The 24,888-nt window shown below is 45.3% G+C and overlaps 10 protein-coding genes across 10 annotated transcripts; 7 read left to right on the forward strand and 3 right to left on the reverse strand.

The window, feature by feature from the left end:
- Window positions 1-178: 178 nt before the first annotated feature.
- On the forward strand, window positions 179-3,015 carry L199_004309 (uncharacterized protein; the record flags this gene model as incomplete). The annotated part of the gene is made up of 4 exons (XM_064890037.1): window positions 179-376; window positions 493-793; window positions 869-1,187; window positions 1,245-3,015. 4 exons carry the CDS (start codon window positions 179-181, stop codon window positions 3,013-3,015), a joined length of 2,589 nt encoding a protein of 862 aa, XP_064746109.1.
- Window positions 3,016-3,823: 808 nt separating this feature from the next.
- On the forward strand, window positions 3,824-6,360 carry L199_004310 (uncharacterized protein; the record flags this gene model as incomplete). The annotated part of the gene is made up of 14 exons (XM_064890038.1): window positions 3,824-3,991; window positions 4,059-4,127; window positions 4,204-4,312; window positions 4,424-4,597; window positions 4,675-4,690; window positions 4,761-4,839; window positions 4,910-5,322; window positions 5,404-5,465; window positions 5,522-5,692; window positions 5,744-5,808; window positions 5,886-5,904; window positions 5,960-5,989; window positions 6,064-6,142; window positions 6,222-6,360. The coding sequence occupies 14 exons, from the start codon at window positions 3,824-3,826 to the stop codon at window positions 6,358-6,360; spliced, it is 1,593 nt and encodes a 530-aa protein (XP_064746110.1).
- Window positions 6,361-6,711: 351 nt separating this feature from the next.
- L199_004311 (uncharacterized protein) lies at window positions 6,712-10,998 on the reverse strand (the record flags this gene model as incomplete). Its single annotated transcript, XM_064890039.1, has 5 exons — window positions 6,712-6,993; window positions 7,085-8,118; window positions 8,173-8,392; window positions 8,446-10,797; window positions 10,876-10,998. 5 exons carry the CDS (start codon window positions 10,996-10,998, stop codon window positions 6,712-6,714), a joined length of 4,011 nt encoding a protein of 1,336 aa, XP_064746111.1.
- A 420-nt stretch (window positions 10,999-11,418) lies between these two features.
- L199_004312 (uncharacterized protein) lies at window positions 11,419-12,080 on the forward strand (the record flags this gene model as incomplete). The annotated part of the gene is made up of 4 exons (XM_064890040.1): window positions 11,419-11,426; window positions 11,494-11,543; window positions 11,606-11,872; window positions 11,932-12,080. 4 exons carry the CDS (start codon window positions 11,419-11,421, stop codon window positions 12,078-12,080), a joined length of 474 nt encoding a protein of 157 aa, XP_064746112.1.
- A 288-nt stretch (window positions 12,081-12,368) lies between these two features.
- L199_004313 (uncharacterized protein) lies at window positions 12,369-12,936 on the forward strand (the record flags this gene model as incomplete). The annotated part of the gene is made up of 2 exons (XM_064890041.1): window positions 12,369-12,716; window positions 12,769-12,936. 2 exons carry the CDS (start codon window positions 12,369-12,371, stop codon window positions 12,934-12,936), a joined length of 516 nt encoding a protein of 171 aa, XP_064746113.1.
- Window positions 12,937-13,116: 180 nt separating this feature from the next.
- On the forward strand, window positions 13,117-13,626 carry L199_004314 (uncharacterized protein; the record flags this gene model as incomplete). Its single annotated transcript, XM_064890042.1, has 1 exon — window positions 13,117-13,626. The coding sequence occupies one exon, from the start codon at window positions 13,117-13,119 to the stop codon at window positions 13,624-13,626; it is 510 nt and encodes a 169-aa protein (XP_064746114.1).
- Window positions 13,627-14,739: 1,113 nt separating this feature from the next.
- Window positions 14,740-15,849, forward strand: L199_004315 (uncharacterized protein; the record flags this gene model as incomplete). Its single annotated transcript, XM_064890043.1, has 1 exon — window positions 14,740-15,849. The coding sequence occupies one exon, from the start codon at window positions 14,740-14,742 to the stop codon at window positions 15,847-15,849; it is 1,110 nt and encodes a 369-aa protein (XP_064746115.1).
- Window positions 15,850-16,225: 376 nt separating this feature from the next.
- Window positions 16,226-18,251, reverse strand: L199_004316 (uncharacterized protein; the record flags this gene model as incomplete). Its single annotated transcript, XM_064890044.1, has 9 exons — window positions 16,226-16,434; window positions 16,522-16,921; window positions 17,058-17,330; window positions 17,405-17,469; window positions 17,534-17,570; window positions 17,637-17,662; window positions 17,776-17,949; window positions 18,032-18,078; window positions 18,160-18,251. 9 exons carry the CDS (start codon window positions 18,249-18,251, stop codon window positions 16,226-16,228), a joined length of 1,323 nt encoding a protein of 440 aa, XP_064746116.1.
- Window positions 18,252-19,577: 1,326 nt separating this feature from the next.
- On the reverse strand, window positions 19,578-20,789 carry L199_004317 (uncharacterized protein; the record flags this gene model as incomplete). The annotated part of the gene is made up of 5 exons (XM_064890045.1): window positions 19,578-20,272; window positions 20,456-20,512; window positions 20,573-20,612; window positions 20,665-20,697; window positions 20,763-20,789. 5 exons carry the CDS (start codon window positions 20,787-20,789, stop codon window positions 19,578-19,580), a joined length of 852 nt encoding a protein of 283 aa, XP_064746117.1.
- A 428-nt stretch (window positions 20,790-21,217) lies between these two features.
- On the forward strand, window positions 21,218-24,864 carry L199_004318 (uncharacterized protein; the record flags this gene model as incomplete). The annotated part of the gene is made up of 4 exons (XM_064890046.1): window positions 21,218-21,328; window positions 21,402-21,517; window positions 21,602-21,910; window positions 21,996-24,864. 4 exons carry the CDS (start codon window positions 21,218-21,220, stop codon window positions 24,862-24,864), a joined length of 3,405 nt encoding a protein of 1,134 aa, XP_064746118.1.
- Window positions 24,865-24,888: the final 24 nt, after the last annotated feature.

Consider the following 24,888-nt stretch of genomic DNA (forward strand, 5'->3'; position numbering starts at 1 on the left):
ATCGTCATACACCTAGCTGCAGGTCAGCACACCTACTCTCAAATATACTCACCCAGCGAAATAACTGCTCGAAGTTGAAATTTAGCAAGTGGAAATCAAGGACCTCTCGAAGAGGCTACATTCATCACCAATTCTTCTCATTCATTAGATCAAGTCTAGAAGGAAAGAAGAAAACGAGATGACCACTAAGTCAACTATGATGCCAAAGGCGTACGCTATCGCACTAGCTTCCATACCTGGAATATGGGCCATCACACCAAGTGCAAGATGGGGACATCAAGCTGTTTACGTGAAATCAAAACAGGCCATGTACGTGGTGGGAGGTGAAGTGCCGACTTCAGGCAGTCAAATCACCAATGAAGTTTTGGTTTTGAATGTGAGTTCATCATCTCAGCCTCGCTCAATCTACGACCATCTTATATGAGCAGAATACTAGCCGATACTACGTGTTTTTGATGGACAGGATGCTCATCAATTCCATCTATGTTATAGCTAAACTCATCCAGCCCTACCTTCTCCACTGGATCCTCAGAGGGTCTCCCGCCCCATGCCTTCGGATCAATGATCGTAACAGCCGACGGTTCCTCGCTAGTCGTGACTGGTGGAATTACCTCGTCATGCGATAATGACGGAACAACCCATACACTAAGTTTGAATGATGATGGGGGGTGGGTGACAGCTTCACCCAAAAGTTTCATCAGGCGGAGAGGAGCAGGAGCGGCATATGTCAAGGATTCAAGTGGGAATGAAGATGTCATGGTTGTTGGAGGTATCGCAGATTCTTACGTCTGTTGTAAGTGATCGTTCACTCGAAGTACACGCATTTGGTATGAAACTCCCTGGAAGACTGACGGTTATGGCTTTGCAGCCTCTTCGAGCTACTCATACCCCGCATCCGACGTGCTGTCCCTCCCTCTGGGCTCCTCCTCACTCATCTCATCTCGAAGTCTCCCTTCGTCCCTCACCGGATCCGATCTGGCTGTATCAGATTTCGCACTCACCGCCAGTGCCGATGGAGATAAGATCTATCTGACGGGTGGTCAGACCTCCTCAGGAGAATTCGTAGATATGACTACAATCGGTATATGGGATTCAACAAATGGATGGAAATCTCAAGTAACCAGTGGTGATGTACCCTCAGGAAGGGTTGGAGCTAGTTTGGTCGCCCATCCTAATCTCGACATCCTGTGAGTTTACCTTTCACCGACTTACGAGAATGTCCGCTTACAACTTGGAGACTATAGGATCCTTCATGGAGGTTCGACTGATTCTTCAGGCACTTCATCCAATCTCCTTTCTCTTCTCAATACGACCAGCTGGCAGTGGTCCACCCCATCCGACCTCCAACCATCCTCATCATCCGCATCTTCCTACCATTCCTCAATCATCACAGATCAGGGAGTGATGATCACTGCTTTCGGTCTCGCATCGAGTGGATCTCCTAGCTCTGATGTCTACTATTTAGATATGAGAGATCCTACCGGTCCTAGCGGGTGGTCATGGAAAGACACCTGGAGTTCGGAAATGCTTCAGGCCTATTCAGGCTCAAGCTCAACTTCCAATGTTACTACTACCACTGGAGGAGGGGTAACAGCTGCGAAAGATAATGATGGAGGGATGTCATCTAAGAAAATAGCTTCTATCACTGTACCCATCTTAGTCATCGCTCTACTCCTTTCTCCAATTATCATCTACCTTATTAGAAGACGAATGAGGTTGATCAAGAAACGAAGGATGGCCAGACATTTCTCTTTCTCCTCTCAAGAAGACGAAGGGTTCTTTAATGGTCCAAGTAATGGTTTATTCTCGAGATTCCTATCTAGAAAGAACGAGGCAAGGGATATGAATGAAAGACAGGGAAATTATCTATCTAGAATGGTCACGAGATTATCATCAAGATCGAATTCCGAAGAAGATCACGATGATATACCTTACGTGCCGCCTAGAGAGATGGTAGCAGTTACAAACTCTAGATCAGTCACCTTCAAAGATTCACCTGAAATCGCGAAAGACAGACAGATGAATTGGGAAGAAATCGATTTTGGCCTCGGTAAACTCGACGAGTCGAGACATGTTTCTTCTTCCTTTAACCAACCAAATAATGGTACTTCATCTGCAGATGTCCAATCTCCTTTCGGTGATCATGCTGCTGCCCCTGTCTCATTCCCTGTTCCTCAACCTCAATCTCAAGGATACACCAATGAAATGCTTTACAGCGACGAAGCTATTTCGCCTCCTTCCGTCGGTCGTCTTAACGAACCTAACACCTTATCTGTCAACTACCCAGCTATGGTTCCTACCTCAGCTTCAGCCGTCGGAGGTTCCGTCCCTATTAGCGGTAATGGACAAAGCTGGGACAGTCTAGCTAAGGAATTAGAAACCAAACCTGCTTTCCGATCTATCTCACCTACCGCTCAACTTCGATCTCACGCCCATCCTGCTCCTGCCTCTTCAGGTCCCAATGTGGGTGTCGTAGCTCCGGGTGATATTTATGGTGGATTGAGAAGTGAATCTCCTAGACCTACTTCTCCTGCACCTTCTATCCCACCTTTAGACTTCCAAACTCAATCTGAACCTCGACGACCAGCCTCTGTACTATCCAATCGATCAAACGTCTCTGAAAATGGTACGATCAGACTTGTCAACCCCAATTCTCCTTCTCAACGAAGACCCGAATTCTTGCCTTTCCATCAAACCCCTCACGGCAATAGATCAGTCTCTCAACCTATCAGACACCTTGCCGGATCAACTCCTTTGAACAGAAGAGGATCATCCAATAGTGATACTTCCCCTTTGTCAAGTGGACAAACTACTACACCTAAAAATAGGAATATCTCATTGAGTTATACTCCCGGTATGAGAACTGCTTCCAACCCCATTTCGTCAATTGGGTTGGGTAGTCCCGCTGGGAATGGCAGCCCAGTCAATGTAGAGAGACGATCGAGTTTGTTGAGAGTTGTTAATGTTACTGAAGATGGAGAAGGACAAGGACAAGGTGCTGGAAATGCTCTCTAGAAGGATGATAGATCGATAAACCTGGCTGGACCAGAGTAAACTTATTTGATAATATATAAATACAATAGGAATAATAATATGTTGATCTATTTTGATATATGTGATGCAACTTATGGACATTGAACGATTGGATTCCCCTTGACTTGACTGAAGATACCTATTACGATGACTTTGTGTTCTGCCTTATGCAGATATGAAGGTGGTCTATCCTTCTATCATTCCCAGATGGACAACTTCTCCGAGTACAGTTCAGTATCAAGCACTTAGTCTCGGGGCCTCATAGCTTATCTGGATTCTTTCGCATTCGCTCAGATGGGATGGGTGAGATTGAAATTTGTCATATTCACTCGGTTATCTCGCCAATCTCGCATGTATCGGATCAGCTGAAAAATGCAAAATGCGTCCCACCATCGGCCCATTACCAATTGAAGTACTTGATTCATCCCATCTCATCTTATCGATCCCATTCTTCCCAATGTCTTCATCTTCTCTGCCCATAATTCAGCACCTACCATTAAAGTCACAACCTGTGTATATATCCCTCTCGTATACCCCGGAACAAGTATCATCACGCACCTTGTCGATTCTATACACCAATAGAGTACGAACACCTTTCGAAAACTCTCCGCAAATATTTATTGCGTATCGTAGAAGAAGAAGATAACAGGTGGGGGAAACTATACTCGTTTAGGACATTCGACCAAAGGACATTCGACCAAAGGACATTCGACCAAAGGACATTCGACCAAAGGACATTCGACCAAAGAACCTTTCTTCATTGTGTATCTCTATGATGTTATGATCGAGGATGACGACCCTACCAAATAACAAACCTATAAGCAACGATATCGATCATCTTAATTCTAATTCACCTCAAGATGAAAAACGTAACAAGACTGAAAGCGGTTTGAAAATGAACAAGATCGGTATACTCAAAGGTCCTCAGAAAGGCGATAAAATCCCTTGGGGCATTAAGGTATATACATTCATCTATATCATTGTGGGCTTTGAGCTGACAAACGACTTGAATTCTTACTTGGTAGTGGAGAAGCTCAAGTTGGTTCATAACCACCGTTGTCACTCTGGGTGTCATCACAGATGTATTGACATACGTGAGTCCTGGTCAATCGACTGTCACTTCATTTGATATACACTGATATTGGTACATTTTGTAATTTTATCGAACAGACTATCGTCGTCCCTGTCTTGCCTTACCGCCTACAATCATTAAATTACACCAACATCTCAGCGTTAACCTCGTGGTTATTATTTGCATATTCGATCGGGATTTTCATTTGTATGTTTCCCCGCTCTCATTGTATCTGCATACCTTGCCTATTCTTCTATCCATATCCTTACAATCGGCTGATTATATATGACAAGCTAACCGCTGCCTTCGTACACTCAGTCACCCTTCCAGTAGCGTACTTCTTTCACAAATATCCCTATCGACGCTCTCCCCTCATATTCGGTGTCTTGGCACTCATCATAGCTGTGATACTGTTCATGACTATTAATACGTACTGGGTCATGGTTCTAGTCAGATTCATACAGGGCGCATCGAGTACGGTCGTCTGGTCAGGTGAGTCGTCGCGTTTGAAACTACAGCCACCCGTTAGCTAGTGTCAGTGTGATTGATCAAACCTGTGTCTCAACCAGTGGGATTTGCTTTAATGTGAGTTTCTTCCTTTTCTGCAGCCGATCGATCACCTTGGGAGGGGAATCTGACATCACCTGCTTGTCAGCTGCGAGAATGTACCTGAAAAGAACGTGGGTCGCCAAATTGGATTTGCCTACTCCGGTGTATCCATCGGAATGACCATCGTGAGTCATCTGTCATCCTTCCAATCTCAGTTGCTTAATATTGAACTAATCGCGTTATCATCCTCATCAGGCTCCACCAATCGGAGGAGCATTGTATCAACATATGGGATGGCACGCCCCCTTCGTATTTTGCATCATCGCACTTGCCGTCGACCTAATTCTGCGGCTCCTGGTAATCGAACAAAAAGACTTGCGGGAGTGGGAAGAACACAATCATGTTGGAACCGCTCCTGATCAAGTTGAGGTCAGACAAGCTGAAGTACCTTCAGAGCGATTGATGGAGAATCCTGATCACAACCTAGCGACCGAATCAATGGATGCACCAACGACTGAATTGGGACAGATACGAGAGAAGTCGGACGAACCTATAATAGAGCTTTCACCTTGGAAGGTGGTACTCACCATAGGTAGCTCGGCTAGAGGAATGACGGGGTTCTGGGTGACTTTCGTATACGGTTTGATTATTGGTATATATGAGCCATCGTGAGTAGTAGTCGTACTTCATATGGTATCCTCAAATGACAGAACTGATCGGCTGATCGATCTTGGTAATTCGGTTGACAGTTTGACACTCCGAGTTCAAGAGGTGTGGAAAAAACAATCCGATTTTGTAGGTCTAGTATACTGTGAGTGAATCGTAATATGTCATAAACACTTCGGGCTCCGACTGACGTTCACTAAGTGGCTGCTGCTGCACCGACGTTCATCACTGGGCCAATCATCGGGGCTCTAGCCGACAAATACGGATCGGAATTCATCATGCTACCTTGTCTCGCATTTGCTTTGCCCTGGTTACCGCTTATGATATTGAAGAAGAGCTTGGCAGGCTTTATAGTCCTCTTCGCGCTTGCAGGTAAGTCCGCCTCTTTCCTATTGCGGCCTGCGTGGCTGATTATCGGAACAGAGGTCGCTTTGCAATGCGCTTCCGGTCCTGCTGGGTTGGAAGTTACTATAGTCGCTAGGCAAACTGTCAGTATATCCATTCTTCTTCGATCTTGCCTGCTCCGGCCCATGTGCTGATCGAGAAACTAAATGTGTGTGTACAGCCTGGTATAAGTGAAATACGTATGTCATTATCTCTTTGATGCCGTTTGACATTGTGCCGCTGACGACCGAATAGATCAATTCGCCGCTATGAACGTTGCCTTTGGTCAGTCTCTCTCATACCACGTATACTGTACTTTGGATATTGCTGGCTAACATGATTTCTGTGACTGGAAATAGCAATCTCAACTTCGATAGGTGCAGTAATCGGAGGACAGATGTACGATCACCTCCCAAGTGGATGGGCAGCGATATGCTGGTAAGTCTGCTCGTGTTGATCTCACTTGACAGAGTGCTTTACACTGTAAACTTGTTTCCGAACTCACTTGTATTGTCAGGTTCGCATTGGGAATTACGGCTATATCGTTACCTTTACCATTCTTCTTTTCCGGCAATAAGACTCTGTATAGACGTTTGGTAGATCGCGGTAAGAAAGGAGATAGTGGTCAAAGTCAGTCTGAGACTCCAAGTGTATAAGAAAACCATATCACCTCGATCAAACTTACACCAAATTGACAATCTTCGTTACACCTATTGCATACATTACTATAATCACCATTCATCTGAATCTCACGCACTTCTCGTCATCTACAAACTATTCAGCGGATTTTGCAACGATAGACTCACGGGACAAAGGCTAGTTATGTTATGCTGAACGGAAAAGGGATCATATCTTGTTGTTGTTACGATAATGACCATACTACACAGTAGCCAGTCATACATCTCATGCATTATACTCAATGATGATTTTGGACTCTTATGCTATACATATTACATTTTTACTTTTTACTGTTTGTTCCTTTTCTATCTCTTCTTTTCTTTCTAGTCCTAATCCGACATGACACTATCCGTATCAGCGAACGGCGCATACTCATAATCCATAGGTCTCCTCATCTGAGACGTAACCCAATCTTCATCCGTATCTTCTAGACTATACCCTTGACCACCTGTATAAGTCAATAAAACAGGTAAGAGGACTAATCCATGTAATGCACCAGACAGAATCAGCGAAAGCCACATTCTGAAATAATACACTTCGAGTAATTTAGATCGGGTTAGGGCAAGGACGGATATTCCTATGAGTTTGGTCATTGTTATTCCTGAGAATACCTACAAACCCAGATTCAATGCATCAGCTCTTTCACCCTGACTGATCTTGCTGGATATAAGAATAAGTTGTGATGGAAATCAAGGAACTCACCGATGGTCCTACATCCACTAGTGCAGTCCAAGCTCTTTCATCTCTTTCCTTCTTTCCTACATCTTTATCAATCGGTAAACCCGTTCCTGCACCCATGAACGCCCTAGCGATATGCGAACAGAATTCCACGGCTATTCCCAAGCTAATCACCAGATTGACCAAACTAATAGCATTTAACGATATACCCCAATATCCCATGACACCCATCACATTGATTACCGCCAAAGTACAGACGAAAGTTACCGTCGCTCCTGTTCTCCATGAGCCCAACAGCAGACTGGTAATTCCTAATATGGCGAATAAGGCTAGAGATAATACTTGAACAGCTGTCGATTGGATATGTGAATATTGGTCGAAGAACACGTAAAATAGCGAATAGGGGAATACCTTCACACCTGTCCTGTGGGATATATCATTGGATATTCTTCTAGCAGCTGCGAGAGCATCTATAAAGTCTGATTGAGATTTTAAGGGTGTATGGTAGGTTCTGAAATGAGAGGCGAGTACAGTCGAATTATCATTGGCAAGCTTGACCGCAGATGAGTAAGGAGCTTGACCACCCAACGGACATTCTTCGTTCGTAGGTGAAATCAACCATTGTTGAAGATATCGCATGAAATCTTCACCTTGGGGTAACCCATTCATCGTAGCGTCCCATTCTTCACCTTCGAAACATGGTCGACATAATCTCTCCGAATCTCTAGGAGAGCAGAAAACAGTTGGATCCCTCTTTCGTACTCTACAGCAAGACTCGAATGTTGGATTGGTCCATTGCAAGAAATCGTCAATCCAAGCTGCAGGTGGAGAAGCAACGAACGACGATTCGGGTCGTTTCCTTTCTGCTTCTAAGGTATTGGCGACACTGAGATCCATACATGTTGTGAAACGTCCACAGAGCTGTTGTTGGCCATGTCGGGTGGGCACATCTGCTCCTTGAGCAACGAAATAGACTGGAGGTCCGACGTCAAGGTAGGCATCGAGCGCATTGAAATATGGAACTAGGTATGAGTCGGAAGGAAGCGCTAGACGTTGATCTAGAATCTATGTTAGCTATGAAGATTCCTCAAAAGACCGACAGCTGTACTCACCTAATCCAAGGGTGATATGCTGTATACCAATAGTGGCAAACAGGAACAACCCTCCGAACGCGACCAGGACAAGCTGCTTGACTTCGTTCTTGAGCAAGAACGGTGCGTATATAGTCCTCATAAACTTGTTGACTACGCCTTCGCCAGTAGGTGCAGTCTCGTCGTACAGTCCAATGGGTGGGCGAAGTCGTACACAGGGGAAACAGTCGATTCGCATTGCCTGGCAAAAATCATTATCAATATGCGCCAATGGAAATTATGCATTGAACTCACCTCGGCTCTTCTTAGATCCAAAGCCATAGCGCTTACGAAGACAGTTACTTGCATGACAGCCCCCAGGAACACACTTCCAGCGGCATAGATGGCGAAGTTTCGTACAGCTGGCATAGGCACCAGTGCACCAAGGGCAAAAGCTACGACTTCAGTGACAGACGATAGTAGAATAGAAGGTCCCATTCTTGCGACTGCTCTGGCAACTCTCTCTTCAGGAGATAAAGAAGTACCAGTACTAGGTTGTCGGCCATCGCTATCGACAGATTGGGCATCATCGTTTCCTCCATGAGCAGCATGAAGTGAGTTCTGCCTTTCAAGCTCGTGCACTAGAATGAACACATTGTCCACTCCCACCGCCAATACGAGGAAAGGTATAACTTCAGCAATAATAAGGGTCACCCTGACGCCCAAAAGCGAGAATAGCCCGACGGACGAAGATACAGCGATTAGAACGATGGCGATACCGAACAGCCCGAGGGAGAATTTCGAGTTGACCGATAGAAGTGTGGGAATAAGGGAGAAGCTTGGGGATACAGGTGATCGGTCTTCTGGCGGAGATTTGACTATGCGTAACAAAACACCGAGTTTGATGACACCTCTCCATAGACGATGACTGAATGCTGAGATCAACTGAGGAGGTAAGCCACCTCCTAATGTCAAAGAAACGTATAGGAACATGACCAAATAGGACAGAACAACAATCTTGACGTCGGTGTTGGTACTCTTGTTGAGCTCTTCCTCCAGGCTGACTCCAGTCGAATAACTAATAGTGACGTCCGGTTTTGATAATTCTGCAAGGTACGATCGGAGAACTCGTTCCCACTCTTCTGCAGGTGCGACTCGACCATCGTTATAGTTATTTACGACCCAGGTGATCACCAGAGCCTTTGCGTTCAACCAATCACCCTGAGCACCACCCAGGACAAGTTTTGGATCGATTGGTTGACCGAAAGGAGGAAGACATTCTCCTGGTCTAGCAGCGCAGTCTTTGATTCTGGATTGCCAGTCTTCTCCCCACTCTTCCATATCTTCTCCCAACCAGGCTGAAACGGACTGTATCACACACGGAGTACCTTTTCCAGCAGGTGCGAAACAGATATCTTGCAATGTTACGCCAGATTCCGATTGTAATTGGCCAATTTCAGCTTCGGTCTTCAACCACCAATCGAGAGTATCGTAGTTGACTGGACCATCACTTGATTGGGTTATGAAGACCTGTTCTGATCGATAGAAAGGACCGAAATTGTCGTCGAAGAAGTGTTTCTGAGCAGCTGATTCACTGGATGGTGATACCCATAATCTCACCGGATCGGTTTCCACAGCGAAGTACTTCCATCCGATGTTGAGCAAAGCAACTACCAATGCGGTGATACCAAATACGATGACCGGCTGTTTGGCGCAGAATAGACCGAGACGATAGAAAGACCGACGTAGAGTTGCATTTATCTTATTTTGTTTAGGTTGCAGATGTTCCATTGGATCAAGTAATGATGCTCCTCTTCCCAATCGGAAATGTATTGATCCACTTGGTCCTGACTCAGCATCTTCACCACCTCTTCCAATCATCCCATCTAAACCATTGGTGTTGCCACTTGCTGCGGTCGGCGAAAGAGGTGGGTCTAGTAAAGCATGTCGTTCATAACGTCTCTGTCTATGTCTGAGAGCTTGTTTCCATGAGTAGAAAGCGATTCCAAGTAAGATTGCGACAGAGTATACGATGAGTAAGGAAAATGTGAGACAGGATACAGCTCCTACATGGCACTTACCAGCCGAAGGAGGCGCGACGTATGGTAGTTCGGGACATACAGCTGGGCAATCGGCACACGCGCATCGAGCGTTGATGTTGTTGGCGTCAGAGCAGCTGAGAGGTATTCGAGGATACAGGGAATCGTCGTTATCTGGGAAGTTTATCTGGAACGGTGATCCTAAGCCGGGTCTAACGTCTCCCATATACTTCAAGAATGAGCTTGCATTCTTCGCTCCTCCACCTATCAGGTCCATCGCGAATCCGTTTGTAGCTCCAAACTGAACATCTTTACAGCTGCTATAAAACCCTTGTTTGAACTCTGTGCTAACTTCATAGTCTATTTCCTTGACTGCATCTTTACCTTCTGTCGTCTTCTGGGTTGAAGTGATCGAAAGGAAAGTTGATTGATCAGGAGAGCAGGTGAAGTCGCAGTAGAACGATCGAAAGTTATTGATACATGCTGGACATGAGGCGATAAGGGGAGCTGCTTGCTGTAGACGATCGGACAGAGTGGCCACTTGGTCGTAGGTACAACAGACTGAATCGGGAACAGTATACGATGGACCACAGACTGATGCCATCAGATCGCGTAATTTCTCTTCAGGCTGTGACACACCATATGAGCATCAGCAAATTAGACATATACATGAGAAGAAGAAGCTGTCTACGGCGGGGTCACTCACCTCTGTAGCGTTGTCATCGTCAGGACAAGGTAAATCGGCGCCAAATATACTGGTTCTTCCGCAACTTCCTCGCATCGCGCAGATACCTTTCCCCCGCCGTGGAGGATCGTCGATCCGCGGCATTGGTGACGAATTTGCTATCGTAGAATATGGTAGAGGCGAGAATAAGTGATTATTGCCAGATGATAGTTGTGTATCAACCTCAGAATTGGTCAACTTGACTTGCGTTGAACTGTTGGCCGTCTCAGACGTCACTCACTCACCAGTCGTTCGAGACAGCTATCACGTGATATACCCCGGAATCAAATCACCCCGCCCATACCCGGCAACTGTTGATCGGCTTCGGCCGTGTACCTCGATGGGTGGCAAAAATCAGATATCGTCATGACAGCCAAAAATAAACAGGATCGCAAAATAATCAATCGCACTCGTATATATCCTGGGCAAGATAAATCTAATCACCTCTTCTTCTTCTTCGGTACTCTACATACAGCAACTCTTAAAATCTCCAACCGTCTGGCTTGCTAAATATCATATTCCAACATGCTATAGTGAGCTCCTTGGTCGATTGATACCTCACACTCAATGATGGTTTCTCACTTCAATTGTGAATTGCAGCGCTTTCGCTTTTCTGATCCTGATAATCGTGATCATCTTGATCTGGCTTGGTAAGTTATCTTACCTATATCCCATCTGTTTACGGTGGGGACTGAACTCGCCATACCACCAGTCCGAGTTATCGCTGCTAGCAATCAACGACGAAAGGCTCGGAAAGACCCATCCGCGCTTCCTTCTCAGATACAGGACTTAAACCATCGACCGACCTTATCGGAAACCGCTCAGGATGTGGCCGATCGAATGAGAACACATCATCGCCCTAGAGGATCTGATTCATTCACACCATATCAATCGAGATATTCGTATGAGAGATCGGACAGGGGAGCAGTGAATAGAGTTATGGGTGACAATGCTAGTGTGACGAGTTTACCTGCTTATGGTGAGTCTACTTAGACGGGATGCTAGTACCAGTACGAAAGCTAAGTGTTTTGTGACTAGGTGCTGCGTCCCTACCGGTCCCACCAGCAGCGACTTACGATCCATCTCGAGCTCGATCTGGTCCTTCACCGGTCGTTTTACTCACGTATCCCGATGCGCCTCCACCAAAGTATACAGCAAGTACCACACAGCCTAGCGTGGTAGTATGATTGGTGTCTATTTCCTTTCTCTCTAGGTGTCTGTCTAAGCAGGTTGTACAATTACAATTTCAAATCACCTTTCATCGACTGTCAATAGCATCGCCTCATCTCATGCATCCGAAACCTCCTTTGACTGGTGACAACCTTTCAGAGTTCGATCCTGTACGAGTGTTGTGTCTATATATACCGGTTTATCCTCAGTCTATACGAGCGACGACATATTCATACTCAATGACAACGACACGCCCTCTTTGCTCGGATCTATTCCTCCTCACACCGACCTCAATTTACATCATCATGTCTGATTTTACCCGATTCGAGATGCAAGACAAATATCCCAACGCCGACGATCAACCTCGTTCATTCAGTTGTTCATTCAGTTGGGATGCATTTTACAACGATCAACCAAGGCAGTATGGAACCTCCAAAACATCTAGAAGTATGTTGGTCATCGACGATACCAGGCAAAACTCCCCGATACAGGTGGCCCGCTCTCTGTCGGTTTTAGGACTCTCTCAAGCGGAGGAAGAAAGTATCGCTTCCAAGTTGTGGTCGCTATCGAGAGGGGAGATTCCTGCTCCAGATGCCGGGTGGTGGAATAGGGCTACCAATGCCATTATTGGCCGAGGCACTAGCCGACACTTTGTGAAGGATGGCTATGTTCTAAAACTCCATGACACCCTTTGCGATTTCATAGCACAATCCTGCCAAGTTGTTCAAATCTATCATCCCTCGTCATCAGACATGTAAATCGGATACGAGAAGTAGAAGCAAGACAGAGGAGCCTCAGATGAAAAGAGGGGCGGATGTCAGGGATCGCTCCACTGTTTCGAGATTCGTGGGCAGCTATACTGAAAGGATGTGATTTGGACACCATATCAGAGAGTAAAGAAGATATGCTTTCTACCTTTTCAATCCCGAAGATATCGGAGCTACCTACATGGGTATATATATCGTTATATCGTTCGAACGACGTTGCTTGAAATCTTGCTTCAATCTACTCATACCCTAACTCAGCCGCAATCGATTCTTAATCTATACAGTCATGTCAGATTGCTTTTCTAGATGGTGTCCTGGCTCAGATTCGTATTCTCAGACCACCAACACCAATGAATATACGAGCATCCACGTCAGTCAAGCCGAAATGGAATCCTTGAGCAAAATTTCGGATGCCTTACACCATTTACCATACAAAGGCAACGACCTGAACAATATACAGTCTACCATATTCCATCTGTCTAGAGGTGCCGCACCATCCACCAACTTTCAGGTACCCACAGACGCGGACTTGAAAACTATTAGCAACAAAGCTCCTGCATTGGCTTTGCACTCCCAGAACGCCCGGAACGTTTTTAGGAGGGCGCAAGGTCAAGAGGAGTCGACCATTACTTATACCGACCAAAGTGGAGCAAGGATTGCTAGCGCGAATCAATGGGACAATGATACCCTCAGAGGTATAAGACAAAGTATGATATATGAGCGACGACAACATGGCCTTGAACGAGGTGAACCTTCCGGCACGCAACCAACTTCGTCAGGGAGAGATTGGGCCTAGACGAGTGCTGCGGTTCGTTTCCCTTGTCTGATATACATTTAGGAATAGCTTTCATACTACTTCCAGCATTGATTGGGAGAAATGATAACATGCAAAGGTATGAACTCTCTATCCTGCATTCATAGTCGAAACGCTGCAGACCGGTTTTTCTCACCCTATCCCAGCCACACTGAACCTCAAGGTCTCTTTCCATCATATCATATCAGGATTCCATTCGTTTTCCCACCTCGTGATCCTCGGGGTGCTAATACAGTAGTGATCTCCTTTGAATCTGCTGTTTCACTGGCCCAGTGATAGTTTTCTAACCTTCGAATACAAATTTTAAGACTTCACAGATGGTCCACATAGAGTAATTGGCAAGATACGTTATTTGTTTGTTTGCCACTCTTTCTGAGCGTACGAGTATCCAATCGGGCAGCTACAGTTTCGAAAATATCATCATCGTGATGGAGAGTGTGAGAACAATAACATTTCCCTATAACTCTCCTTGAAACGAATTTGACTATTGGATCACTTCAGAGGAACGTTAGTATAGTAAAAGGATGTAGTGATATACTTGGTTGACATGGTGATGACCTGAAGGGTATAGTACCTTGGAGAATCGTCCCGGGATGTAGGGCTAGGAAAAGGAAGTTGGGATATTAGGGATGAATAGTGGTTTAGGTGGTTGGGGACTGGTCCGGTTGTATAATGGAAACAGCTCATTCCTCCAGCTTGGAAGGAGTAGGGAAAGAGACTGTAACGCCGCGGTCAGACTCGTTCATGTAGTCTGCTCCTGTCAATGGTAATGTACGGTGCAATGCGTCATCGATGCACGAATGCCTCATATTTTCTTTGTGGTCATGGTCCGTCGTACTATATGTACCTCGCTTAAATTAAGATTAGTCTCAGCGCTCGGCTTCGGTAATCAGCATCGCCCGGAGATTGAGATTTGAATGACTCATGGGGTCCACTCAAACCTGGCTCTACACTATACTCTACTGTGTCCCCTTCCAATCTCACTTTGTCCCTCTTGACGTCGCCTCTTGTCAGACTAGATGATAGCTTCAGCCTCATCACCGTCAAGTCACCCTTTCACCGTGTCAACAGAACACCCATGCTAATCCTTCCATCATGTCTCCTCCTCTGCCCATCTCATCATTCGTCAAATCCCATCTCTCCCGGCTCAACCTCGTCTATCCAATAATCCAAGCTCCCATGGCGGGCGTATCTACCCCTCAACTAGCTTCGATCATCTCCAACGCCGGTGCACTAGGCTCAATAGGTCTAGGGGCCAGTACACCTTCACAAGCTAAACAGATGATCTTAGATACCCAGAAATCTTTACATAAGGATAAATCATTCAATGTGAATCTTTTTGTCCACCAGCATCCTACCTCCAACTCACAAATCAACACCAGATGGATAAATAAGTTGAAGCCTCATTTCGAGCAATATGGTGATCAACCACCTGACCAACTGAATGTGATATATAAATCGTTTATGGACAATGCAGAAATGGTCGATATTTTACTCGAGCTCAGTCCGCCAATTATAAGCTTTCATTTTGGCCTACCATCCTTGGAAGTATTAGATAAACTGAAAGAGAATGGAGCTATATTGATGACTACCGCTACGTCTTTGGAAGAAGGAAGGATGATAGAAAAGACGGGAAAGGTGGATTATATAATTGCTCAAGGGTGGGAAGCAGGTGGACATCGAGGTATATTCAACCCTCTAGGTGAAGATCAACAATTAACTACATTCGTCTTAACATCCCTTTTAATCCGGAAATTGAATACTCCCATTATAGCTGCTGGAGGAATAATGACAGGTCATCATGTACGATCGTACCTAGACTTAGGAGCCGTAGCCGTCCAATTAGGAACTGCATTCGTAGGATGCGACGAGTCATCTGCTGATCAAGGATACAAAGATGCTTTGTTCAGTAGTAAAAGTGAGAAGACAAAGATGACTAGAGTTATATCTGGTAGACCAGCTAGATCTTTAGTCAATAAATTTACACAATTAGAAGATCAACTTGAACAAGAGGGAAGGGTGGATATACCGGATTATCCAATAACGTATGATGCTGGGAAAGCTTTGCATGCTTTGGCGAAATTCAAAGGGGAGTACGGGTATGGTGCGCAATGGGCTGGACAGGGGGCGCCCTTGGCTAGGAAGATGGGCGCTGGGGATCTGTTGGATGTACTGGTGAAGGAGTTGATAGGAGAGGGACGGTGATTTGGTGGTTAGTAGATGGATTAGATCAACTCGTCGGGTCGTACCATGGAAGGTCTGCAGGTGCTAATCACCTTTCGTGCAGGAGGGCGCCTATACCTCTAGCATCTGGTTCCCATGGGCCAAGAATGGTCTACGAGGTCGCTGTATCCTACATGATACTGCATTCCACTCATTGTACCGCTATCCCAAGAAATGTATTCTAATGTATCTCTATGCATGGTATAAACATAAACACTGCATCTACAAATTTTTAACATCGTACATTCTAATTGGACAATCCGTGTATCGTCAATAACGTCAATAACCACTCTAAGCCAAACAAATCTGCGGCATCGCTTCTCATGTTCTAGCTTACACTATAATTTCCCCCAGTGGATCATCCGACTATCGTTCTAGTTTGTCTATTCCTAACTCTCACCTCAGCTTGATCACCAACCCTACCATTAATCCTGGAAGTGCTACTACCTGTACTACTTTTCTCGCCTGATCCTCCATCATCGAGCACACTTTCAGCTTCCTTTTTATCCTGAGGTGGATCGGACAAGCCTTTCGGACCGGGTGCGAAAGAGTATAAGATAGTCCCCACTAGGTAGATAGTCAATGCTCAGCTGGGAAACTCAACGCACAGTATGCCTTGAATAGACATGAGCAGAAGGATAGACGGTCACTCACAGAGAACCATCATGCCTCCGGCCCCTAGACCAGCATTGAATCCCGACCTATACCACCAGACGCTAATAGCTAAACTTATTGCTTTCCTAACGGTCAATACCAGATTAACAGTGACGGAATTAACCTTCGACGTTAATCTATTTACACCCCTGACGCATATACCTTGAGTGACAATGTTGATTAACAAACCCAGGATCGCAGAGGGGATTAAAAGGTCTGCGTATCCGCCTAATATCGATTTCAGAGGATTGTATGAAGGAAATGGGATAGGGAAAGATGAAGTGATGGGGATAGGTAATGAGAGGGAAGATAAGTTGATAGGAGGGGAGGACAGGTAGGAGTTGAATGTACTTTTGAGGGATGATTGCATTGGGAGGAAGAATGGAAGAGAGAGGGCGTGCTACGAAGAGTAGATTTGTCATTCGTCAGCACATTACTTAGTCAACAACCATCTTCTGTTTGTCATTGACGCCAACGTATATTGGTCTGAACTAGGGAGAGATCGCCGTGTGTGTCTGACAGAAGTCCAAACTTACACCATAGAACAAAGCCTCTTTCCATTCCTTCCCGTAAATCCTGTATGTCTGTTCCTGCCATAATCCCAGGAACGCACTGATGATCATCGCGAGAGTGAGTAGGCCCACTCCGGCAAAGTATTCCAGATGATCTGGTATCCAACTATGATGAGAGGCGTGCGAGGTATTTATCGTGGGTGAAGATGGGGATTCTTGGATGCGTGGTGGTCGAGGTGGTCGAGGTGCCGAGATGGTTGCGAGGGTTATACCGGAAGTGATAAGAAGAGCAGCTAGCTGTGAGATACGTAGCTATGAGCGACATACGTCGAACAGGGGCAATAGAGACGCAGATGGGATTTATCACTCACTATCTGACCGAATGAATACCGTCTTTTCCCAAATATACTTCCAACCAACATCGATACGCATAAACCTGCCTCACCTCGACCTGTCAGCTTTCTCTCGTAAGAATGAAATCCGCTGCCAAGCTGACTAACCACCACTTCGGAATATGATATGTACCGTAACAGGTATCTGTCATCAGAGTACATTAGCTCGTGTTCCCATTCTTGAGGCTGAGGAAAGGCTCAATCAACTGACTTTTAGTCCGAAAGCATAATTATTCACTATCCTCAGCAAACTGCAAATCAGCTTAAATCAAAATTAAGACGAAATAGAAGACAGGAAGTGAGGAAGGAAGAAGGAAGAAGGAAGAAGGAAGAAGGAGAAATTGGCTCACTCAGACTAACCGCCAGAAACAAAACAACCTGAACACCCCATCGTCCGATCGGTACCTTCCTAGTCTTCAACACAGGATAGGGTACACCAACTTTCGGTACACGTTTCCATATCAATTGCGATGAGATGGTCGTTATTGTAACATAGAGGAATTGAACGAATGTTAGAAAAGTACCTACATCGTATGAGACAGAAGATCGATGAGTATTTGTGCAATGTTAGTTGAGTTACACGCGAGGTGAAGTTATTAGATGTACCTGATTTGGGATGATTTTTCAGTACACCTTCCAATGCCCATACATTGCTATAGAACAAGATTGGGATGGTACAATCAGCATGGAGTGGGCAACTCTGAGTTCGTCAAGATGGCCAGGACTGGACTTACGAGCAGCATCCTCCGAAGACCAGACCCAATATCAAGGCCCATTCTCCCGCCGAGCTCTGTATCAGGGCAGAGATGAATGACCGATCGACCATTGTATAGTGAATCCTTTGAAGATCGAGTTCAACCTCCTGGAACAATTCCGATATTGGTCGACGTATCACTTGTTTGTCGATCTCCTTTATTGACATTGACAATCGCTCGGATCGCTCGAATACCAGCTAGTACGTCGCAGTTTTCGGCTGGTTATCGGTGAATTTTGTTTGAAGAAGCAATCTTTCGGGAGTGATTTTGGTGATGGCTCTTACTGGAGCATCTCGAGGTTTCGACGACAGAGAGAACGATCGTGAGGAAGGTATGTTTGTGAGTGTAGGAATAGGAATGTTCACTTGAAACACGATCAACTTTAGATTGATCTCATCATCAGCATGATTGATTCCTGTTCCTTTCCGACGGAGATGTGCGTGATCTTATCTCGGTGCTTCACTTAAGATCTCAAGATTATCAACAGTCAGGTTTCAGGTGACAAATCTCTTGGCTTGAGCCCAAACATGAGATGAAATGGATTACAAGGTGTTGGTTATGAGTCGTGTAGTAGGCGATTTCCTCTCCTTTATACCAAATGACGACGTCGAAGACAATGGCGATGATGATGTCTTCATCTTAACATCATGGCTTTTACATATCTTCCTGTGTCCCCGTAAAGTCCTCCAACTGTTATAAGAGTGCATCGCATCGTCCCTCTCACTCCCCTTTTCCCATTCTCATCTAGGGGACCAAAGCACAGAACACCTCAAGCTTCGATGAGATGGTACTTTCCATAACCACCACGCATTTCACCGAAACGCACACGATCAGTATCAACGGACAAGTACATACCAGAGAAGAAATAACCAAAATCATAGTGATCGAACCTGAACATGATAATAAACCTCGAAGTGAAAATAGAAATGATAATAGACAATCGATATGTAATGTAGATAGATGGACGGATATGATGAATGATCGTCAGAGGGTAGCTGTGGTATTCATGTTGTGGGCAATGTGGATTGGATATCTATGGTGGGCATTCGGATGAACGATTTGGAAAAATCATATATGGGTGTTTATCTTTCCAAGGAGGTAGGTAGGTCAAGTTAATTATTGCATAACTCCTCTCAGCTTGCGGCGTGTTAGCTAACTCACTTATGAATATAGGTCGGAACGTCATGTATCAAGCATCAAGCTATGAACCATCATAACTGGGCTACGCCCACTCCTCCAATACCTGGACATTGGTTTGGTCATATCACTATATCGCCAGCGCGTTCACCAACTCAATGCAGAACGGTTCATCTGTCAGTAAGCTATAGCCAACTCTTACGATCATTATCATCACACCATGGACCAGATAATGCATGCGCCTATATCAAACACACAGATCACAACTTCGTCTTCTTCTCCATATCCCTTCCTTCCTCCCACATCGTCCTTCCACTACAAGCACAAACGGTCTTTTCGTTACTCCAAGCACCCGCCGACCTCGCTACCACACCAGCGAATATCTTCCCTAATGTCGATTGCGATTGTCCCTGCGGAGTGGATGGTCCGGACGAGTCTGATTGAACGATACATCCTCTACCTATCCAATTCCACAATTCTCCGTCTACTTCCTTAAACAGATCCGCATATCCATCTTTATCCGGTACGATCTTACCCAAATCCAAAAACCTCTTACCAGTCGTACTGGGTGGGTTGACTATATTTCCAGTCTCCGATATATAAACGTTCCACCCTCCGGAGGCTACGCCCAAACCGATATTGGCCGGAGGAGGTAGACGGACTGTTAGATCCATCAATATTGTTTTAGGATCGATTTGGACGAATCGAGCTATGCCGAATACTTTCTGGGAAAATTCGGTTTCGTTCATCCCCGGTAAATCGACTGGAGCGGAAGAAGGGGAAGCGGCTAAAATGGGGTTGGAGGTGGAAGCGATATTTGTTGGGATGGGAAGGGGTGATTCTAAGATTGAGACAGCTGCGGTTTGAGGTATGGACGAGTTGGATGGGGAAGATCCTCGGACTATTACTTGGCGATTGGTGGATTTGAGGGCGGAGAGGAGCTGTGATGGAGGGGCTGCAAGTAAGAATAATTGAATTAGCATTATGAAATCCTTCTATTAGATCAAAGACCCGAATGAATCTGTTTAATCATTCCTGGCAGTACTTAAACAGCTCATATAGTGAAATGCATAGATTGTTGTAATGCATATATTGATACTTCCTCTTGATAAGCTTTCGAAATCTGAGTTTCACTCACTCTTCCCAATGATTGTGACCCTCTTCTTCTCCAGATCGATGTCATACCGTTCTATCCCTGGATACCATATATCATCAGCTAATCTGTAGAAGGGAGTTGACTCAGTCTTGAGCTGACCAGGTATGTCCCGTAGAGACCCTTGAACTGAGTTTACACACTATCGAAGACAGTCAGCTCCAATCTTCGTCAGAAATGATCAGCTGACTCACATTCTGACAGGTCATGTCGACCGCAAATTCGGTCTGTCCATGGAAGAGTGAAAGTTAGCTGATCTGAGCGTTTCGTGACAATAGGCTGGTGAGCTAACCTTGAACGCTACCGAAGCTAGAGTCATTTTGTCGTCACTGTATTAAGCCGGTACTGCTGAGATTGTACAAAGTAGGTTTACTGCGCCGGTGGTTGAAGAGAACAAGGAAGAAGCAGAGGAATATCAGGATTGACATTATTAATCAGCATGTACATTTATTTACCAGACAGACATCACCTCATCAACACACCCTTTCCTCCACTTGGCGCACCAGGAAGCGGATACCCCCGAAACGACGTGAAATCCACGTCATGATCACCTACCCATGTACACGTCAACCAGGACCAAAGGACGCGTCAAGAAATCAACCAACATTACGAGTTGAAATGTTGAAATCAAAAACTCGTAATTTCGAATGGATTCAGCATCGACCTTTGCTTCTCTGCATATACCTGACAATCGCACCTGACACTGCACCCGAGGAGCGACATCCTCATCTGCATGGGCGACTCATCATGGCCGAAGATATCACATCGTGGATATCCAGTTCCATAGTCCAACATGACCGGGAGAACGGGGCCAATCACAAAATACCCATGAGAGGGAGGTACGCTCAAGTGATTAAGGTGGGTACATTCTAATACAGCTACAATGTGTAGGTAGGTCTCATCGCGACTAATGTCTTACTCCTCAATCCAGTTCTCATCCTACCGAGACCGATTCGATCCCCATGCGGAGATTCGAGGTGTCATTTCAGACAAGACTCATTGGATTAGGGTCAAATTCGATGTGGAAGCTACAGACGAGTTTGAAGAGTGAGCTTACAGTACCATTCTCCCTCAATTCATGTTAGACCGTTGATTACAACATGGCATTGTTGGTTCTGTCCAACATGACAGACCTGAAGCCTCACTTCCCTCCGAATCATTGACATCCAACCTCCGAGCCATCTTCCTAATCGAATCATTCCGTATTCACCTCTTGCCTCCTCTCAACACTTCCCGTCGCAAGTCTCATAACCTCAATACACCCACAGTGTCAGTCTCAGGGGACTTACCCGAGGTCATGCTGGAAATACTCAAATGGAAAGTTGTCACTGGGGATAAGGACGATCCACAGTATTACGCTGGTACGCCTGAGGTATCAAAGGGGAACCAGGATGTGGACGTGAAAGTTCAGAGGGTTCTGAGGAAATGGTGGTTTGGCGAGTGAGTACTTTTCTTTCGTATCTCTCATCTCCAGCCATATAATCGTCCATTCTTGATCCTCACCGGATTTGTTCATATTCGTTAGAACCAACTCAAGTCAATCCCATGCCCCATCAACTAGCCAACATCCACTTCATACTGAAACACCATCGCGGTACAATCCTATCCAGCCAGGTTCAGTCAAACCCCACATCTCATCCCCTTTGGTAGGATACCATTCTTCTCCAGCTATAATATCCACCTCAGACTCCTCATCGTCAAATAGTGCGCAAGATTATCACCCTGTAAGCGAATCGCAACAGCAAAAGCTGTCAAAAAGAGGGGATATCATGCTACTGAATTTCCTTCAGCCATATCTCAATGGTCCAGGGGGAAAGAAAAAAGTCATTCCGGAGTGGTTGTTTGACAAATCGGATGAGACTAAGGGGATGTTAGATGATATAAGGATGTTTGGCTTGGACCTCGATATAGGCAATGAAAAGGATACAACTCATGCAGATAACAATCTGAACCTGGCGGGAGATAATGGGCAAGAGGGTGTTGTGACTCAATCGGAAAATGCCAAAGTTAAAGGGAAAGGCGAAGCAAGAGAAGATTTCTCATTGGTGCAATCACCAACAATAATGAAAGATCCATATGGACCGCAAAACGGAGATCGAGAGACAAAAGGCAAACAAGAGATGGTCATGCCAATTCAGCAAGGTCGATCAACACCGATCATTCGAACGATCAGAGTTCAAGCCGACCGTAAAGATATTGGTAATGAAATGGATGGAGATCATATGGATTCTACCATATTTCGAGATTCACCTTCACCGAGAAAGTCTCGACAAAACCCATTGCCTCTTGTCCCCAAACGACCTAATTCGCCTACCCACGAAACAGAAGAAGAGAGTGATGAAGATATACTTTTCAAACCCCGAGAAGAATCACGGAGCAGGAAGAGAGAAAGAGAGATGTTCGATCCGCTGGCTATGCCTTCTTCGTCGCCTGCTCAAGAGGATGTACAGATGGATGATCAGGATGACGATGAAGGCCAGGAAGTTGATCAGTTGGGAGAGGAGGGGAGTGGATCTCGAGGTGATGAAGGCGAGGAAGATGAAGATGGTCTTTCGGACTATGAGCGGGAAACGAAACGTAAAGCTAGACTGGATAGGAATAGATTGAAAACTGAAGATCGTACAACGATATCAGATGAGAAACAGCGGAGATCCGGAGATTCTTCTAAATATCAGAAACACCATAATTTGGCCCAATCTCATCAAGCTGAAGCGATGACCCAAAAAGTGGACAGCTATTCGTCCAACCCTGATACACCTAACAAAGGCCGACAGTCATCGATAGGTGTTCAGACCATCAATGAAGATCAGATCGATATCGCTGAAAGCAGTAATGATATTCAACAGAAAGCGATTTCACCACTCAACTCGCAGAAATCTCAGAACGGTGGGGCTAGTCAATCTGCCAATTCAGATACATCGCAGACAAATTCAGCTCCAGACTCATCAGCCAATGCTCAGGCTCAGCCCGATTCGAAGGACTCCCATATATGTCAGAGCCAGAAAAGGAAAATCTCCGAGATATTGGTTGACGACAGTGATCAGAGCTTGTCACAGCACAAAGAGCAGAATGCTGAGGTATCTAATACGAGCGGTTCCAATAACACTCAAGATAACTCATCCCAAGCGCGAGTGGCATCGCAAGGTGCTATTCACATGCCAACAGAGACTCAACATGTAGACCACGTTGATAATCCTGATTTGAATCAGGCTAAACCGGTCACTTCTTTTCAAAATCTAACGAACGATCATGAATCCCCGCTTTCAGCGAAGGAACCTCATCCGAATGAGAAACAACAATCATCACCTGTTCTTCACAGCAACACCAGTCCTCGGCAAAATCCCATATCCTCTATTTCTACTCGGTCGGCTCACATATCACCCTCGCATCGTATCTTGTCAGATATACCAGAATCATACATCAAGAAACCCAAAATCGAGCATCTAACGCCTGTTCAAAGTCAGACTACGCCAATCTCCCGAACGCAATCAACGGGAAAGGGATCAAGGAAGAGTTTTCTGGAAAGTATCAGATTCTTTCCTTCTTCTTCTTCATCGCGAGTGCGAAAAACAGAAAAGGACGAAGATGACGAAAGTCCGTTGAAGAAGAGGATGAAGGCTGATAGTGACTTTAACGAGGGGATATTGGGTAGGTTGGGAAGATGGGCTAAGAGGGGAAGCTCTTTGAATCGGGCAAATGATGATGTACTTGAGGATTCAAAGGTGAAGCCAAAGAATGATCAGATTGACCAAGAGGCACGCAGTGTTGGTGATGATGATGAAGATGTTGGAGATGAAGATGGAGATGGATTGGACGATGGATTGGAAAAAAGGCAGGATTTACAGCTGAATGATGAAGTTGAGGTAATAGTTATTGACGATGAGGAGGAGGTAGAGGTCATCGAGGAAGGAGCGAAGGACCCTTTGAAGATCAAAGAGGAAGAAAATGATATGATCATCAATGGAGATTCCAGGGGAAGTCATGCTCAGATAGGTATTCAGTATGTCGATGAAAAGTCAAGGGTCCATAATGGGAATCGAGAAAATATACAAAGACAACCCGAAGATATACAATCGAGATCAATTCGTCAAGACAAATATGAAGATGAAGATGAAGATGATGACGACGAAGGAGTAAAACCGGCACAACATGCTATGAATGATATCGACCCATCGAATCGAGTGGTACAAACTCGTCCCCAAGAGAAAACTCGAGAAGATCAAGTAGAACGGAAACGTGATCCCACACCTATCAGAGCGGAAAGGCAGAATATATTGGATGGAAATTTCGAATTGAACGTCGTCGTTAACGATGGACTGAGAGATTGGGAAGTAAGGAAGATGATGAATAACATCGTGAATGCAAGGAATAGGAAATCAAGCAAAGGGAAATGAGACCAGCACATTCGTAGTCAGCTT

Source organism: Kwoniella botswanensis, chromosome 1, assembly GCF_036426115.1.
Source record: "Kwoniella botswanensis chromosome 1, complete sequence".
Lineage (NCBI taxonomy): Eukaryota > Fungi > Basidiomycota > Tremellomycetes > Tremellales > Cryptococcaceae > Kwoniella > Kwoniella botswanensis.